The 19,641-nt window shown below is 30.7% G+C and overlaps 1 protein-coding gene across 2 annotated transcripts in view; it reads left to right on the top strand.

Moving 5' to 3' along the window:
* Nucleotides 1-19,641, top strand: part of LOC131842254 (uncharacterized) — a 94,547-nt gene that overhangs the window by 48,250 nt on the left and 26,656 nt on the right. For both annotated transcript variants that reach the window (XM_059190798.1, XM_059190797.1), the window contains exons 2-4: nt 11,634-11,769; nt 13,546-13,723; nt 18,468-18,854. In XM_059190798.1, the coding sequence (XP_059046781.1) occupies nt 11,634-11,769; nt 13,546-13,723; nt 18,468-18,854 (701 nt within the window). The remainder of the gene's footprint in view (nt 1-11,633; nt 11,770-13,545; nt 13,724-18,467; nt 18,855-19,641) is intronic.

Raw genomic sequence — 19,641 nt, 5'->3', positions numbered from 1 at the left:
TTCAAAGTTCAAATATCTACATCTTATAAGTATGATTACGTATTAAAAGTTGTATTTGTGTTACACATAACCAGTTTTTTCACTATCTAAACTTAGTGGACTGGTTTCGTCTTTATATATATAACCTTAGAAATATACATTGTCATTGTACGAACTGCTTCTTTTATGAGACTGTTATATCCAGAGTTATGAATTACTTCATATACTCGCATTCTTTTGCGATTTGATACGATTAGATAGCGATAATATTTAACGTTTATACAATATAGTTACTTTTCGTATATATAATATATATATTTATATATACTAACTGATCTTGCAAACGTTGTTAGCCCTATAAATTAAAATCACTATTAAAAAATATGGGTTGATGGTAGAAGAGTAAAAATTTGGGGTTGTATTTTTTTTTTAAATACATCACTTAGGGTTAAGAAAAATAAATAGTAGGTAGTCGATTTTTTACTACTGAATATGCATAGAAAATTTCATAAATCGGTTATGCCGTTTCGCAGGAGTACCCCACTCCTAACATTGTGAATTTTATATTTATGATATATAAATATATTGGTATACAAGAAGTAAGTACGTAGGTATTCGTACATGTCTGCATGATCAATAACAAAGCCAATGCAATGATGTCACCATTTGTTTTCATTCTTCAATAAGAATCGATATTTTATTTTTAGTTCAGCTTCAATATTTCACTTTGTTTTATGGTTACAAAATTCCTATAAAATTCGCAATATTCAGTCACGATGAACATGAAGTCAGATCAGTTAGCCCAACGTGACAAATTCACCGGGAATATAACACGATCCAGGGGGAACCGCGTGGAGGTCGATCTGATATAGTACATTGCTAACAATGGGATCATTAGTCCACATTACTAACAATCCCCTTCCCCCCTGCATGAGGGCTTAACCACGTTACTCTCCAGCTGCATGAAGGTCCAGTGGACTTACATATACTTTGCTAGAAATAGGAGTCCATGGTCCATTGGGCCAAATCCCGCAAACCGTGCATAAATTCTACACCACATAAAAAAATTACAGTTACACTGGATGAATCCCGACGGAATTCTAAAAAACGAGTAGAGTGCTGGAAATATATTCTGAAATAACATATTCACGCGTTATACGAAATGATGTTCGGAGCTCTAATCACACACGCACTACATATATATAAATAGCAGCGCCAGATGCGGCCTTGATCGTTATGAACTCGCGAAACTATCGTCCACACGCCTAAAACAAGCACAACCAAACATTGATCGCCATTTTGTTATAAAAACCTAATAATTATAAAGTTTTTACTGCTTTTTTATGTAGATATTATGATGTTAAACAAATTCTGTAAGAATTTTGAAATGTAAATTCATCGATAGAATAAATAGAAATGTATTTTTTAGCTGCGGAAAAAATATAAAAATTTACATTTATGCAAAATGTGAATGAATAGTCATGTCAAATTTAAAATGTTCACCTTCGTCCTTCCTTTCCGATTTTACCAGTTTTTGGATAGTTTTTTCTTTAATGAACATGAAATGGTGTACCTATCTGCGCTAACGGTATACGCTGATGGGGAAGTTGACACACACAACTCTTCAGATGAAGTTGATCGTGACGTATTCACCAGGAATTAGCCATCATCAGGGGGATCGAGTTTAGGTCGAACTAATAGTGTTATTTGCTAGCAGTAGTAACAAATAGTTCCCATTACTAGCCACCCCTATCTTCCATATTTCAAAGATTGTATGTAGAGTTTGCAGGAAGTCTGTTCATATTTTTGCTCACTATTGTTATTGGTCGTGTAGTGTTGAAGGTGGAATACAATGTATTACAATTTCTTTTTATCTCCATGACATCGTAAAAGGCGTATTAATTGGTCCAAAAGAGAGAAACTCAAAATAAAACCCAACCTTTATGAAGCAAAATTGAACGACTTATTTCGCACAATTTAGAGATAAGTAGTTTTATTGCCCTAGGTGAATATTACTGATTTTATCAGTACTACATTGTAGTGAATATGCTGTTTCGTATGATATGTGAAGGTCACGAAAGCTACGACGTTATCAGTGCGTCTTATCAACACGTGTTCGCGCCCCATCCCACATTAACGGCAGACATTTATTTATTTAACAACATCGACATGTAAATATTTTGTATGACTACTAGGTGTGGAAGTTGGAAACTGATAAGATATGGGAGGTCTATACGGAACCGGCTAACCCTCTTGATGTCCTTCTTGATTAAAATGATATTGCGTAATTTTGTATAAGTATCAGTATATTTCAAAACAACCAGAGCTAACATTTTCTCTATAATAGCAATACATTTTATTAATATTACTTATTGTCAAATAAACGGATGGCAAAATTGTATCACGTATGGTAAGACTTCGTTCATCCTTTTTTATATATATTATCTATTCGTAAAACATAGTTTAATCCAATAATTACGTCTTAAATTTGAAGACGTTCTTATTTTTATTATTATCTCTTTTTGCCTTTAACATAACATGTATTAAAAAATATAGTATGTGGTGTCATTCGGGACGACTGAGATGTATACGTCTGTAACGTTATTCTACGAGTATCTTATTATTTATATATTGTAGAGATTCGCTTCTGCTTTCTTATAGTCTTGTAATTTATTATAGGTCAGTAAACTCTTAAATGCTTTTCAAATGTTGTCGATCATTGTTTTTATAAAAATATAGGTAAATTGTAAGAAGGTATGTAATAATTAAACAAGTATATTTATATATAATTTATTATTTATATGCCTACCGCTGTAGAAATAAAGCACCTGGGCAAGTGTTTCATAAAACATGTGTGTTATTAGGAAATTTATACCCGTATAACAAGATATACTTTAGTATACCTACCGTATATACCATGTATGAAATTAAGATTAAATATAATTGTTGTTTATCTCTTAAAACTTGTAACTCTGTTAACACTATGCAGAGTTCCCGAACTATGCAGAGTAAGCATAGGTAACTATTTTGTTTACCTAGTTACTCTTTACAATCCTCATTCTGCATAAATTTCTTTCTTTCATTAATTCTGCATGGCAATATTCAAGAAAAGGTGATAACTGTCATCACTGCTAACCAATAATTTATATTGCATTATAAAACTGAATTCTTTGTTTTAGATTCTCAACAAACTCGGATTACTATAAATACCACACCTACAGATTATAATACAAGCAGTGTTTGTTCCAACCTTGACATTAGCAAAATCATCGAAACCTCGATGTAGCCATAGTTTAAGAAAGTAATAAAACTGTAGTTTATGATTTAAAGTAAAGAAAGATATTGTTATAATTGTTACTCTTAATATATTAATTACTTTTTATAATATATAGAAAATCCGACTAATCTGGCTAATATCTATATTAATTACACTGGTCGGGTTTTCTTAGTATAGGATAGTTTATATATGTGGGGATAGATCGCAAATAATGAAGACAGCCATTATACTAAGTAACAATTTGTTTTTCAAAAAAAAAAAAAACAACGTTTTGTATAAATTTTTTATAACTAAAATGAATGTTCCTATTCATTCATTATTTCAGAGCAAAGTTCGCACAAGCACGCGTTCCGTATCTCAATATAAATTGGTGTAGATACACAATCAGAAACCGTTTACAATTAAATCAAAAAGTTTCTTAGATTGTCATCGTAGGCTGTAATGATCACGCGTGTGACGAATGGCGCTTCTAATACATACATACATACATTTACTATTCTAATATAGGCAAGGTAAATACGATGTTCAAACAAGCACAGGTTTGTGGTGTAGTCTGGTGTTGTGATAGCATATCATTTCGTGTTCAATAATAGTATTTGCACGTAAAACATGACTATAAAATAGAAGTATAGTTAGGTTTGAATACAGGTATTTTTGGAGGAATAAGATTAATTTGACTTGAATTGAAACTCGACATTATGAGATTCATTAACTTTACCCACACGCTTTAGGTAAAATAAAAAAATAATGCATTATTAGTTTGCATTTTTCAAATACAAATAAATTTGCTCATTTCAATTGTGTTATTAGAGGAATATTCTTCAATTTTATATACATTTATTGTCAATTGATACCCTTACCTTACCTATTTAATTTATATTTCCAAAATTTAATACAGATATATATTTAGTACTTTCCTGTTATAATACATGAAAACATTTATTTTCGTTAAGATGTGCATGTATATAACGTATACATTACTCGTTTTCAAAAATCGGTTAAGTTAATTAAAAGTCATACGAAATTGAACAGCATGCTGAATTGAGAAATTACTGAGGCTCATTAGTTAATATCGTACCGGAAAAGGAAAAGTCGGAATTGTTTATGTACATTCCGCATTGCCACAAGGACTGGTACAAATCAAGAGGCTTTATCAAATTTATTATGAAAAGTCAGGGTTTATGAGGTCGCGGTCGTAATCGTGTTTGCGGATATGTGGCTTTGCTCATACATTGAGGTATCATGTGCAAACAAACATCTAGAGAAACCACTTGACCCGATCCAATCCAGATCAAGGCGAATAGATGACATATAGTTGGCGTACTTTCGCTTGTCATGGTATTACTGGAAGTTTGCTGGTATGCTACATTTTACATCTTTTATATTTGATTTCGATTTTAATCACAGAAGCAATAGAAGTCTCCTCATAATAATATTGCCGACTAAAGTGAAGCCAGCTATTTTCGAGTCACAATGTATATTTGTCTCTTAAAAAAGGACTTACACAAGGAGTAATACACAAGTATCGAAGTAGAAATAAGGTAACTTTACTCCCAACTAAAGAGTTCAGAGAAATATTGAATGAAGTGTGGCGATTTCGCCACAGTATTGATTGGTACTGCGTCGCTAATTGTGAAAAATCATTCTCTGATGCATTTGTGCATAATACAGCAATGTGTTTACAAATGATTCGTCATACTACATACGAGTATGACCTTATGTCCTATGTTGGACAATGCGTTGCTTTGTGGCTGGAGATAGCACGAGTGAGATATTATGCGACGGGACGTTGGACGTCATGCACATTGTGATTGGCGCGACCTTCATGTTTTATGCAAGTTTTATGCTCCTCAATAATGCTGTTGGGCAGTTTTATCCTAGTTATAAACTATGAATAGAATGTATTCAAAGTCAAAGTCAAAAAAATAATAAAATTTTTTGTTCCTTATGCATGTCAATAATTTTACAAATAATTAAGTACCTAATGAGGTATACAAATTAATTTCACATTTCATTGTTTTTAATCGTCATCAGTTTTATACTAATAGTACTTTATTTTCTTTTTATGTTAGATATTAAATATGTGAAAATAAAGGAGATTCTTGTGATACAGAATTTTGCTTTTAACCATGAATATTACAAATAGTTCATAAGGTAAATTAAAATGTAAGTATGTAAATGTATAATGAATATATTACATTACGCAATAATTTAGTTCAACAAAAACTTTGGTGTGATGTTAAGAATATTATGTAATGTGAAACAACTCGATGTATCATAATTAAAATAATGTGACAACACTGGAATAACTAGATGCTTTAATTTCTCGATAATATACTTGGTGGTACTTATTGGGGATCTTAATCCTTAAGAAAATAAATTTTTAGATGATAAGTAATTATTTTCTATATTTTTTAATGTGCAATGGCGTACATACTGACAACTCTCGCCTATAGCCTTAAACATGGATATCACGTTATCACTATTTATGTTATGTTACCCGTGATACCACTCATACGTTGCCGTCCTATAGAACTATATATATTTTCTCTGTCTAATTTGACCCTACAACAGAATCGCACCTTCCTAAGTAAGTCTGCTTGGAGGCTGAAATAGATGAAACTGAGGTACCCTCGTAGACAAATTTTTATTATGTCGCTGGTTAATGAGGTCTGACTATTTATACTAATGAAATCTTATATTTACGATATTACAAAATCTCACCATGATTAATAATATGAACCAACACAATTGGAATAACAAAACGTTTAGGTCCACGGTTACAAATTTCGCGGTCATTATCCAGAGCCCATTAATATTCACGCTCGTAAAACAGCGTTTTATGTGTTAGGTTGTTAAATATTTATATAAATTTAAGCTAACTTTACCAAAATAAAATAAGAATATATGGCAAAACAAACAATAGTGAAGCATCGTCTTGTACATTACATACATTAGTATAAATTCGCGAAAAAGTATAGGTAGAGCATCACAGTATCGAGATTTAGCCGTTTATTCGTCAAGGGGTCAACATATAGTTCGTGAGATAGAGAACGTGAACTGGTCGCTAGCAAAAACTGTTAATTTATATTTGATACAAATTTTTCTGTGATATTAGAGGGGCTGTTCAAGTATTACGTAAGCAGATTTATCACAATTATTTACCCCCCATCCCCCGTTGTCAGCAAAAGTAAGCAAAGCTCTTACCCCCTCCACCCATGCTTACGTAAACATCTCTCAATTAATGTATTGTTTTTTTAGCAAAGACAATTTGAGGGTTGCCATTCGTGTAATATAAATGTTAGTTTGTGTTTTCTTGTCACGTAAATTACGAATTTATTATTTTCCGATGACGTAATCATCATACAGATTACTCCCCACCAGTTTATTTCCATGTCATCCAAAATAAGCAAAGAAAAGACATATAATAACCCTCCGCCCCCCTATAGTGCTTACGTAATACTTGAACGGCCCCAGATCATTAGGTTTTGAATTTAATTTAAATGTATTAGTCTCACAGCTTGTTACACTATATAAAACTTGAATGAAGGATTAGTGAAACAAGCATTGAACTGACAATGGTTTCTTTAACAACACTTGGTATGCCTAATCGCATGGTATATTTAAATTAAACGTAGCCTACCGCGGCTTCTCTTTCCGATGTGGTTGCTACCGGTGCTTCCATCACCGGAGCGTCTGTTACATCACATTTGAATTCACGATTATGCGGTCTAGGTCGTGGTAATAAACCACTAGGCCAGGCACAACGTTCCCTTTCTATTTTTGTAGATAAGTAGGAGTTTATATAGATGTGAGTGCCATTATTTAAACGAAAGACCGGATGACCTAATGACTAATTCGTCAGAATGATAACATATACGGTCGTTTGGTAGGTTTTACTTCTCAAGTGATAAACTAAATTTTATCGATTGGGTATTCTACAGCAGTACTAGTTAGTTGAAGTATTATATAATGTATGTTAGTTTGTGTTTTCTTGTCACGTGTGATAGCACGGCATTCGCGGTTTCTAATTTAAAAAAATTTTAAAATTTTTATTTATTATTCTAAGGAGTATATTATATAAACGTTCCAAAAATGGTCGTTTCATTTATTATTATTAGAATGTTGTTTTAATCTTCGATTACTAATATTGATGATTGGAGGTTGTAATGGAGGAAAATTGCTATTTATTACACTGTAACCAGTTTATTTCAAGCAAGTATGATATGTTAAATGAAACTTTAATTTTGATGTAATACATATAATTTATGGTTGTCTATAAAATTGTAAAATTTATTTATTGTACATATAATAACAGCGTATTTGTTGTTAAAAGTATTTATAAGCTTTCGATTACGGCCTCAGTGGTCTAGCGGTTTAGCACACTTTACTTCCGATGGTCGCAGTTTCGATTCCTCGCACGGTGCAAACATTTTTATTAATGAGTACGATTGTTTGTATCGGTCTGGGTGTTTTTTATGTATATTATGTGTGTATTTACAAAAAAATCTAAGTACATATATCAATTGTCTAGTATAATAAAACAAGCTCTGCTTTCCGTGGGACTAGATGAAGCTGTGTTAATTGTCCAAGTAAAAAATATAAACATCGTTTATTTTCAGTACTACTTAAATACTTTAATCTTAGAATTTAAGTATTATAGTTATATAATATACTATTATGGCAGACAAATTAGCGTCCACATCATGAGGAATAACGATTGCGTAAATGTTCATCACTGAAGGAAACTACTTGCGTTGTTACAATTTTATTTGAGTTTATTTTTGGCATAGCAATTAACATTACGTGCCTATTTACATTGTAACACCATTTGTAACATTGTTATCTAAGTCTGGAGTAATTGAATCCATCCGATATGGGTCATGCGGCTACTTATCATACATGTGCCCGGTCCTGTTTGATAATACCAATGTTTTTCTTATTTTGTTTATTTGTTTACGGTTACGAAGATATTGCTGTGTTAATGATGTTTGTTTGTCTGTCTCGACTGTATTTTTCTATACAATAAAATAGATAGTTTTTATCAATAAAACAAGTAATACAGCTGCAAATTGATTAATGAAATTTAGTAACAAAATTATCTATAATCGAAGAATTCGTATTGAAGCGATTTTTTATGTTATCTATGGTTCCTCTGTACTTACACATTACCCATAAACAGCAATAGTGTACGTATGCTGTTATGCTAATACGTAATTGCTAAAATATATCAACGTATATAAGTACCTACTAACATAATTCTAACTCAAAATAATAATTAATATAGTTACGTATATTTTTTTCAATTTGTCTAACGGATTTTCAAGACTAATATATTGATTTTGCCAACAATCCTATCCTCCGTAGGTAGTTCTATAATAATTTTGTATCGATGGAAGTCTAATTTGTATATGAATTAACACTTTGGTGTAGGCCCGTAAACGTGTTTTTTCTCAAATGACAAGCCGTCTAATAACGATCAAAATACGACAAATAAAAATAAACAAGGAAATGTAAATACACCTAATTGGCTTTATGGCTGGATACCTTTGCCTGCCTATATGGCGAAAAAGAAACAAAACATCAACAATTACTCGACCGAATGTCACATATAGACGCTTTTTTGAAGCTAAACATACTATCTATACATATCATATCTTACTTATACTGTCTATTCCATATTCAAAAACGTCATATCTTTACTAATATTAATTCTAAACTGCGATCTATTGTTGTCATTGTTGTATAAATGTAATCAATACCTAATAACATTCCCATACAAAAACAGTGCGGATTCTATTTATTATTCGATCTACGTACTCAATACTCATACAATGCGCTGATACTTGTAGCATCAAGAGTTAGAACTAAAATATTATCTTTATACACTTACATGGTCGCTCGACTGACATTGAATGCAAGGTTCACCGAACTCCAACATTTGACATAGTAATTGGACACGACGTTACAAATATCTGAGTCAGATTGTATTGTTATTGGTTTTATAGCGTTTTAGTATTATTTTATGCTGGCATTGGAATTTATTTCGACGATTAATGATAGATATTTGTAATAATATTCTTATGGTAGAGTGCATGTGTGTACATTTATGAGAATTTTGTTTTGTAGACTTAATTGTTACTCAAATGCAGCTTAAATTTAACTAAGGGTGACTTTTATTCTTTGTTTATCATATATATACCAATAACTTCATACTTACCAATTGGTATGTCTTTATAAGAACCTTATTTAGTAGTTTATATTAATTAACATAGGTATTATAAAAAAATATTATAGAAAGAGAATTTAAGATAATAAAAGATTAATTTAAATTTGTTTATTAATTTTAACATTATGTTTGAAGAGATAGACATACAGATATATATGTAACATATCTTCGCATTAATATTTATATATAAATTTGTGTAGCAACAATATATCCAATTTGTAGGTACGGTACATAGTTATTACTGAAATTTAATAATCCCAGACATATCAAATAATAAGTTTAGCAGATGTAAACTGTGCAAATGTGTTCAACAATTCGCAACCTTGACCACATATGACATAACGATATATATGTATACATGTATCGAGTATATAATTATATATATTATACTAACATATAACTGTGGTTATTTCAAAGTTTTTGATTTAGATAATTACTATGAATAAGTTATAAATGGACTGCCCACTTAATAGCACGTTATCTTTCTTACATAGGTATGCAAACAGCATCATTTTAATATATTCTGTGACGTCAATCATGCGAACACCAATCATCTTGAATTATTTCTTATTTATCTACTTTGTTATGCTTTAGGTATATACTGTAACACTAAAGATACAAACTCTCTTACAAACAAGATACCAAGTATTACAATTTAGCATAATTTGAATTAGTATTTAAATAATGTTAAATAAAAATGATTGCTATTAATAATTAGCGTATTAACTTTTGAATAATTTAGACAGATATTTTTATAATAATTAAATAATATAATATACTTTATAACGATAACTACCAGTCTATAATAATTTACAATACAAAATATGTTGTAATATATACGAGTATATGACGGTATTATTCAAAATTACGGATTGTTATAAAATAGAATTCTAAGTAGGTACATACCTAGAGAATTTCTCTAGGTTCTAGGTACCTACTAATTGTTTATTTATGATATTTTATTTGTTATTAAAATGTTTATTTGCTGTTCGTTATTGTGTTGAATACCTCACGTATGTTAAATTCCATCGTATTAATGACTGTACCATAGATGATGTAATAGTTACTATGTGCATTACTGCCTCAAGGCAGTAACAGATAAGACTAGAAGGAAATAATATTCTACTTATAATTACTTTCTGTATATCTGCCACATAAATACTAGTATCTACTAACAAAAAAACAGATTGTCCGATTTAACATTTCAATAATATTGTAAGAAATCTTTTTTCCTATAATTATTTGCTTATGCCAACCATAATCTATCGTTATTTTTTTAGATAAATTGGACAACATATACTTTATAACTATTGAGAGTGTTTTATGTATTTTTTTCATTCAACGATGTAGGTACGTCCTTAATTTATTATTAAACTAAATATATATATTTTTCAAATAAAAATAATTTTTAGTCATAATATTACTTTCATGCTTGATAATGGATTAACTACAAAAAGTGAATAACATAAAAATCAACATATTAAACATATAATAAGAAATATGATATGTAACATAATTTATATTTTATTAAATTTAAATAATTACCACTACTTAGAGGTACATTTCTATTCTCTTGTTATATAATGAAACTGGTAATATATTCAGGTATGTATTATAGTATATTTAAAATAGATTACAATGTTGCTAAATATCTGTATGATTTATCTATAAGTATTCAAATGCCTGATTCTGTGATCACGTCAACTCTACCGAGATATCAGTTTAACCAGAATATTTTAACACTAGTTAACAAGTGAACGCTAACTGAAACCACTAAATATCAATGTTCATGCTATTTTTAGTGTCTTTATGAGTTATTTGGAATGGGTGTTATTTTTAGGTAATAAAAATTACCGTCTAAATGATTGTGGAAAAAATGCATAGCGAAATTAATTTTTATCGGAAGTTTTTTTTTGGGGAATAGAAAATAGAAAATTTTATGAAAGTATCGAAATCTGCGTATTTACTAAAATTAAAAATGATGGCGGTTTAAAGCTACAGTAATTAGGAAGAATTTTTTTAGTTACAATTCAATAAAATTGAAAGATTTAGTTAATTATGAATATCATGGTATTTTTAGGTACAACACAATAACTAAATACCTCAGATTTTTCAACAATTAAACAGTTTGTTTGTCTTTGTCCCCAGTTGTGTACTGTGACTACAATGGGTCTGGTCGTGCCCTGCATTGGATAGAGGAGTACATAGCGCGGGATGTGCTGCCCACTCATGCCACACTGTGCACGGCGCTCTCACACACATCGGGACAAAGTGACATCTACAGGTGAGTCACAATTTACGTTTTTTTATGACTTTGTAATAATAATGTAATATAATTTATTTATTTCTCCTCACAAACATGGATGGCAGAAAATACTACATGTATTTTTGTATTACAATTCATAAAAAATAATTTTACAAACGATTTCTGGTGTCTGAAATAGGTATAAACTGTAATACAGTCACAGGTCCCCAACTGAATGAATTGGTCTAGCGGTTTAGTACACACCGCTTTACTTTTGATGGTCGCGGTTTCGATTCCTCGCGCGGTGCAAACATTTGAATTCATGAGTATGATTGTTTCTATCGGTCTGTGTGTAATATGTACGTATTGTAAATACTAATATATATATATATATAGTAATTGCATCAGTTGTCTAGTGTGCACCTATAACACAAGCTCTTACCGTGAGTCTAGATGGCGCTGCGTTAAATGTCCAGGGTAATTTTTTTATTATTATCTGTTTATTTATAATTATGATTCTAATCCTAAGGGGATGGATATTAAATGAAATTCATGAGACTATTTAAAAAGCAAATATATCAATTTGACCATATTTTTAAGTTATACATTTTTTTTAATTCATAAATACCAATATAGAGTTTATTAGTTTTTTTATAATTGAAAATAATATTTCGTGAGTGTTGCCCTGCCTTGTTGGGTCTGCTTGTTCTCATTTTTGATATTGATCCCTTAATGAACTATCCATTGCATTTGTCATCGCTAGCAATACGTATTAAAGAAAGTACCCCACGGTACAGTGTGATAGCGATCTCAAATTTATGTCTCTATGTTCTTATCTTGACATTTTGCATGTAAATAATGTCGTGGCAACGATTCGTGACTTCAAGATTAAGAAAATACGTTAGTCGTTGTTATCTTTGATTTCAAACGGGAGATGCCAATATCTATCTAACATGTAAAAAAATCGTAGTTACCATGCAAATCTATATAAGTAATGGTATTTCTCGTTAGAAGATAATTTTTTTATAATATTCTTTCGATAAGTTGAAACTTGTGGACAATTAATACACCAATTAGAGTATATATAATTTAACTAAGATGTTATGATTCAGTATTTAGCCCGACAATGCATGTGTAATTTATGATATTGTTTATATGTAAGATGATATGTAGATACATACTATCTAATATATCAATGTTGTCACTATCGAATAACAGATGAGGTCTATCCACAATACTGCTCACAACGTATCCCCTATTAGGTTGGCTGGAAGAGTTCTCTGTCAGATAAACCCATCCTAGCTAATATTATTTTATACACAGTTAGCAGTGCAATAAAAAGTCTATAAATCCTTAGTGGTCCAAATATGTATAGTACCTATCTGTAAATATTTATATAGCCGAGTGATTTACGTTTAGTTTGTGTGTCCGTCTCATTGGTCTATTTGGTATTATTTATATTTTACTAATAGATTTTTAGATTATTTGTTAGTAAAATAAATATTAAATATTAGCTCTGTTTGTGGATTTATATTGATATGTACATGTTTATAAGTACTCTTTTTCTATATGGAGGGTTGTATATCGGAATCATGTATTTTGAGAAAGTACACTAGGTTTAAGTAACGAATCAAAAACTAATTTAAAAGTATAAACACAATTTGTTTGTCAGAGAAATATAAAACCATGTTGATACAATAGTCAGGCTTTTAATAAGTGTTCCCTTTTTGATGTATATATAATTCATGACATTAATTGTAATTGTTTAACTTCAATCATATTAATTTTAAACATGATTATCATTTTATTTCACAGATTTGAATCGAAGGAGGTTATCAGAAATGCGGTTGGAGCATGCCCTGAGGATGCAGTCGTGCTCGGAGCATCCTTGGCGAGGTTCCTCAGGACTTTACGGCCAGATAGAGTTGCCCTCTTTGTATCCTCCAGAGAAACGGAAAGGCAGCTGGCCCCGTGGAAGGAATTCGGTGCTGAGGTAAGAATACATAATTGAAATAGTATTTTATGTCTATTTTTTATGAATTTATGTATATTATGCATTATATAAATAAATTTAAAAAATCTGAGACATTCTGGAATTGTCACACAGCGCAATATATTCACAAACTAAGCAGAAAAGCAGAGCTAACCATAGGGTAGTTATTAAGCATGATATATATACAAAACATCCAGACATTTTTATGGTTTTGTATTCTGCATATATAATTTGAAAATTGAAGCTACGACTGGCAGTATTTATAAAATATATATGGTATTGTATTGTGGCTATATATTTTTTTATAGTGACCAAATTAAATAAATATATTTAATTTAATGAATATAATACTGTTTAACTCATTAAACAGTATTATATTATATGGTTTTCAGGGTGTAATAGAATACTCATATTCTATTACACCCTGAAAACTATATTGTTCTATAGATATACAGTAGAAGCAGTATACTCGAAGAATACGTTTACTCATACAAGTATAAAAGGAATTCTGTGTATAAGAAATACTAGCTGATAAGAAATAGTGCCAAAGTTGCGTCCTTCACATAACCAGTTAACTTGACTTTTCTTTATTATGCAACAATTCTACTATCGATAAATTCCTCGTCTTATCACTTACCATACGCATGGTACCACAATCGTATTCACACAGGTTATTTACGTATTGTATAATAAAATCTATTTGCCATATGCGGCAATATTGATATTGTATCGTACGAAAAAACCAGACTTACATAATAACCGTATCGTTTATATATCTGTATTGGATAATGCTTTTTAACGTGAATGAAAAAAAAACTACTATTTAATAGATATGAAATTCAGAAAGAGCAGACTTTTTGTAAAAATTAATAACATCTTTAAATAATATGTAATACAAATATGTTTAACTTTTCCATGTAATGTTAATTTTCGTGAAAATTATTCTCATCTAAAAACAAAAACTAACACTAGATTTCGGGTTATTCCTTATTTCCGGATTCATACAAAATAAAGCAGGAGCCACATTGAAAGCGAAAATTTCTTAATTATTATTAAGTAATAATAAAGTTTTTTCAACGTGGATCTTTCTCCCAATAAAGAAATTTATCAAATTCTCACGGGTTTCGTCTGATCAGTTTCGAAGTTATAGTTATTTTCTTATAAAACAAATTCGTTCATTAGCCTAGGGAGATAATAATATATGGATATTGCGGTGAGTAAAATCTATTTCTGGTCAGTTTATCCTTGAAATCTCATACAACGTCTAGTGTAGTTAATACAACAGCTGTAGCGAAATATTTTCCTCTATTGTTGTCACAAAAATATTTGAGTACAACATCTTACTATCTGACTAATATTATAAACCCAAAAGTTTATGAGTATGGATGGATGGATGGATGTTTGTTCTCTTTTTTTTTCAAACTTTTCAGTAATACGAGTATAGCTTTTACATCATATAATTTAAAATGATATTCTGTATATTGGGCTATATAATATATTAGGTAAGTGTAATGCAGACGAGGTGCGCGGATCAGCTAGCTTTGCCTATATTAATGCTAAAGCATTAATTAACATTTTATTTTACCATTTTTACAAATTATTTTAAATATAATTGTAAAAATTGTACATTTATATTTTATGTATCTTTTCTTAGTGCATTATTACATTTAATATTATGTTATATTCCATTATTTATTTTTGTCATGACAAGTTTTTAGTATTAGTTAAACATGGCAACACCGAGTACCTAAGTGTTAACTAAATAAATATATATAAACTGGTTAAAACAATATTTGTATTTTTTACAGACCAAGTGATTGTACCGCGATATACGTACAGATTTTTTTGTTATAGTATTTAAATACATACACGTATAGGTTTTTGATATTTTTAATGTTGACAAACATAAACGTACATACATATTTGCATCCACACATATACAAGTATGAAACCGGACGAACCAAGATATAAAGAAATATATGTAAAAGATCCGTATTAAGGTGCTGCCTGGTAAGGAATTTGACCAAAAGATAGATAATTTTATGTTCGTTATTTCTTCAATTTACATGGTGTTGTAACTTAAAAATAGTGAGTTTTAAAAGGTAGGACAATCTTAACATATACAAATAAAAATAAATCTGATATTTAAAATTTATACCTTTTAATATAAAAAAATAAGAATGAGTATTATTTAAAGTGTTCATTGCAGAATTTAATATGTATTACATGACACAACACAGTCGTATAATTGTTACATGGAGTGTTAAATTTTATTGACATTCCGCAATCGTAGGAGTTATAGCTATACGAAATTAAATAATTAATTTTATAGCTGGAACTATGTCATTAGTTCACAAGTCAGTATATTTAAACTGTGGTTTCCGTTGACCTATAATTCAATAATAAAAAAAGATATGTCTGTCAGATTGTCTATTGGTATGTCTTGAGAAATTAGAGAGACGGCCTCGGGGGTCTAGCGGTTTAGCACTCCGTTTTACTTCCGATGGTCGCGTGTTTGATTCCTCGCACCGTGATACTATTATATTTATACTTGTTTATTTTTATACATTGTTTATGTGTTGGTTTTTGTAATTGTATTAAGCAAATATAATATACTTTCTAAAAGCAAGTCTAAAATAATATTAATTTGGAAGATTAAATCGACTTAACTGTAATATTATCATCATTAGCATACTGCAGTCCACTGCTGGACATAGGCCTCTCCCAAGGCACGATCTTCAGCTCTTTTCTTCCTATTTCGTCGCTGCACCTAACTGTAAAATACTGGTATATTTTATATTTTTACATAAGATAAAATGAAGTCGCTTCTGCTGTCAGTTCGCTTAGATCTTTTAAACTACGTAATGAATTTTAATTAATTTTTAGCAGCAGATAGAGTGATTCAAGAGGAAAGTTCATATGTACTCGTATAATACATGTACACCCGTGCGAAGCTGTGGCGGGTAGCTAGTCACTGATAAATAACTTTAAGATGTTTTAAAGAGCTCCGTCCCCGTTACGTCATCATAAGTTTTGCGCATTTAATTCGTGACTATACTTCTTGAAGAATTGTCCTTGTGTTTATTACAGTAGTAGGCCCCTACTGACCCTGAAATAGCATACCACGATTCCTATATTTAAACAACGGTGACTTTTGTGGTTTTATTTGTAGCAAGCGATCATTCGCAATTATTGTATGAGCATGATTTGGGATTAGACATGATTTGTCCATTAAAACTAACAAGATTTTATTTAGTAGGTACTTATTTTATTTTGTTACGCTTACATGAGCTGTATAGGTTCATTTCAAAATATATTTTACCGTTTAGGTGTTGTTTTGTCGAAGTTTATGGTAGTGGTTGGATATTGGTATGTGAGATTGAATGAACATTGATTGTGGCGTTCTGTAGAAACGAACACTGTAATGATATCGGGTTTTAATCTTTTGCTCTTTTCTATATTCTTTAATCATAGACTAGCAACGCATTAATTCCATATTACGTGTTCTATGAAAGAACCAACTGTAATTTTAGTTTCGTGTTGATTACGTACAAAAGAACAGTAAAAACATGCATTCTATTGAAACCAATACAGACATTTTATTAATACAGTTAAACGCTGATAATTTTATGGTAAAAAAGGTAATAAATATCTCTATTTACCATAAAAATTGTGTACCAAACAAAGGCAAAAGTTCCAAAATAAGAAGATGACATTATTACATAATAGTGTTTACTGTGGAGTATCTCAATATTGATTTCCATCCAAGGAAACTGAAAATCGTGGGTTCTGCATTTGATTATCGTTTTGGTATATAGATTACATTCTTCTTTGTTTACTAGTCTATATCTTGGTTCCTTAGCATATTTTACATACCTATTTGTGCACGATATTTCCGCAAACATTGAAATGTAAATAGTGTTATCAAATTTACCTAACATTATGTAGGTATTACAGTAATTATGTGAGAATTAATGCAAAATACCGACTATTTAGGTCAGTTCTACACACACGCGATGTTACAGGTCATTCACCTACATAGAACCTATATATTATAATAGAAATCATATTGAAATCAGAGCTTCTTAATTATCTTAACATTCAGATTGGTAGGTAGGTGTATTTGGGAAAATCTCATTCATCATTCCGATGTTGTGTGTGGATTAGATAGTTGAGTGTTAGGCGTCTGGCGATAAAACAACCAGTACCAAAGTAGACTTTGTGAAAAGTCGTGTACGTGGGTGCCTCTGTCTTACCGATTTTAAACGCCAAGCAACTTGCGTTGTAATATGTATTTCAGTTGAGAGGTGAGATCAGACAGTAAAATTACAGGACCATATGGATGACATCTTAGACTGACCTTACCGTATGACACTCGTAACACGGCTGTCAACGATGGTTACCACTTACCATATGGTTGACCGTCAGCTTATTTGCAATTACAGTCATATTTCAGAACACAAGAAACATATTTTCTAAGATACTTAGAGGGTATAGGGTTCTATACAACATTTGTAGATTCTTAAATGCGATATTTAAATTTTAGGTAAACTTAAACATCCTGTGGTTTAAAATATATGTAGATTATTTGCTGTATTTCAATATTATTCTATTTTTTTATATTTTGTTATTCCGGTCTGTTAAAAGGATTTAAAGCTTTAACCGTCCGGTTTAATACCTATGATGATAATAACAAACTGATTAAACTATGTATTCTCTATTTAAAGTGTTACTTTTGTTTCAGATAATCAAAATACCAGAGACAAAGGAAGGCTTTATAGATTTGAATAACCTTGAGCTTAGACTACAGCAAAAATCTGGTTCGGGGAAACGAATGATCGGTTTTTTCCCAGCTGCCTCGAAACTTACTGGTGTTTTGGCTGATGATGTGGCTACCACGTTACTCCTGCACCAGTATGGTGCGTGGTCCTTCTGGGATTATACGTTAGTGGCACCATCTTCGTCTGTCGACATGAACCCCACGTTTGCTGGCGTCGAAGATGAAATGGTGAAGAAGGATGCTGTATTCTTTAACTGTGAAAAGTTTATTGGTGGTGTACAGGGTCCTTATGTGACAGTTGTGAAGAAAGATGTTTTCAAAAATACTCTTTTTTATACGGATGATGTTGAGGTTAGTATATATCTTATAAGGAATATATATATTGTTGCTATATAATATTAGCAATATGACGTAAATCGTATAGGCTCTCATAAATAATCTTATTATATTTTTTATAATTTAATTCATTAATTAAATAATATAGTTTCTAGATGCTTTATTTATTGTTGTCGTTTAATCTCCCTCAATAGTCGGATATCTACCAATGTACATGCTTATAAAGCCAGTAGATATAAATAAAACTTTTGCAGTTAATTCAATATATTTTTCTATCGCTCCCACGCTAATATGTAATGGTAATCCGTAATTAGCGTGGGTGGTAGTGGTCGGTCAAGTAACCTCTTCAAACCCACGCCAGATCATATGTTTATTACTTAGATTGATACTTTAGACTAGCTGTAGAGCTTTGTGTAATTCATCTATTACAAAACAGCAAATTAGTTTACTTTATATAATACTTCTTATTATTTTTGTTTGCTAAAACTTTTCGTTATCTTATTAATATTATAAAAGCGAAAGTTTGTGCATATGGATACATGGATGTTTGATACTCTTTCACGGTAAAACTACTGAACGGATTTTGATGAAACTTTACAATCATATAGCTTTCATGTGGGTGAAACCGCAGGCAAAGCTAGTATGGCTTAATTCTTAGATTCTTTCATTTAATTAGTATATGGTAGCTTTGGTTGGTATATGATCTAATAAAATTATATAGGTTCTGAGAGGAAGGGCTTATTAGTAAGGGGGATGCGGTAGTCCCAGGAAACCATCCTGGTTAATACGTGCGTATTAACCA

This window comes from Achroia grisella, unplaced genomic scaffold, assembly GCF_030625045.1.
Source record: "Achroia grisella isolate CSIRO2021 unplaced genomic scaffold, CSIRO_AGI_Agris_v1 utg215, whole genome shotgun sequence".
NCBI classification, from domain to species: Eukaryota; Metazoa; Arthropoda; class Insecta; order Lepidoptera; family Pyralidae; genus Achroia; species Achroia grisella.
This window is presented reverse-complemented; position numbering and strand designations above follow the sequence as displayed.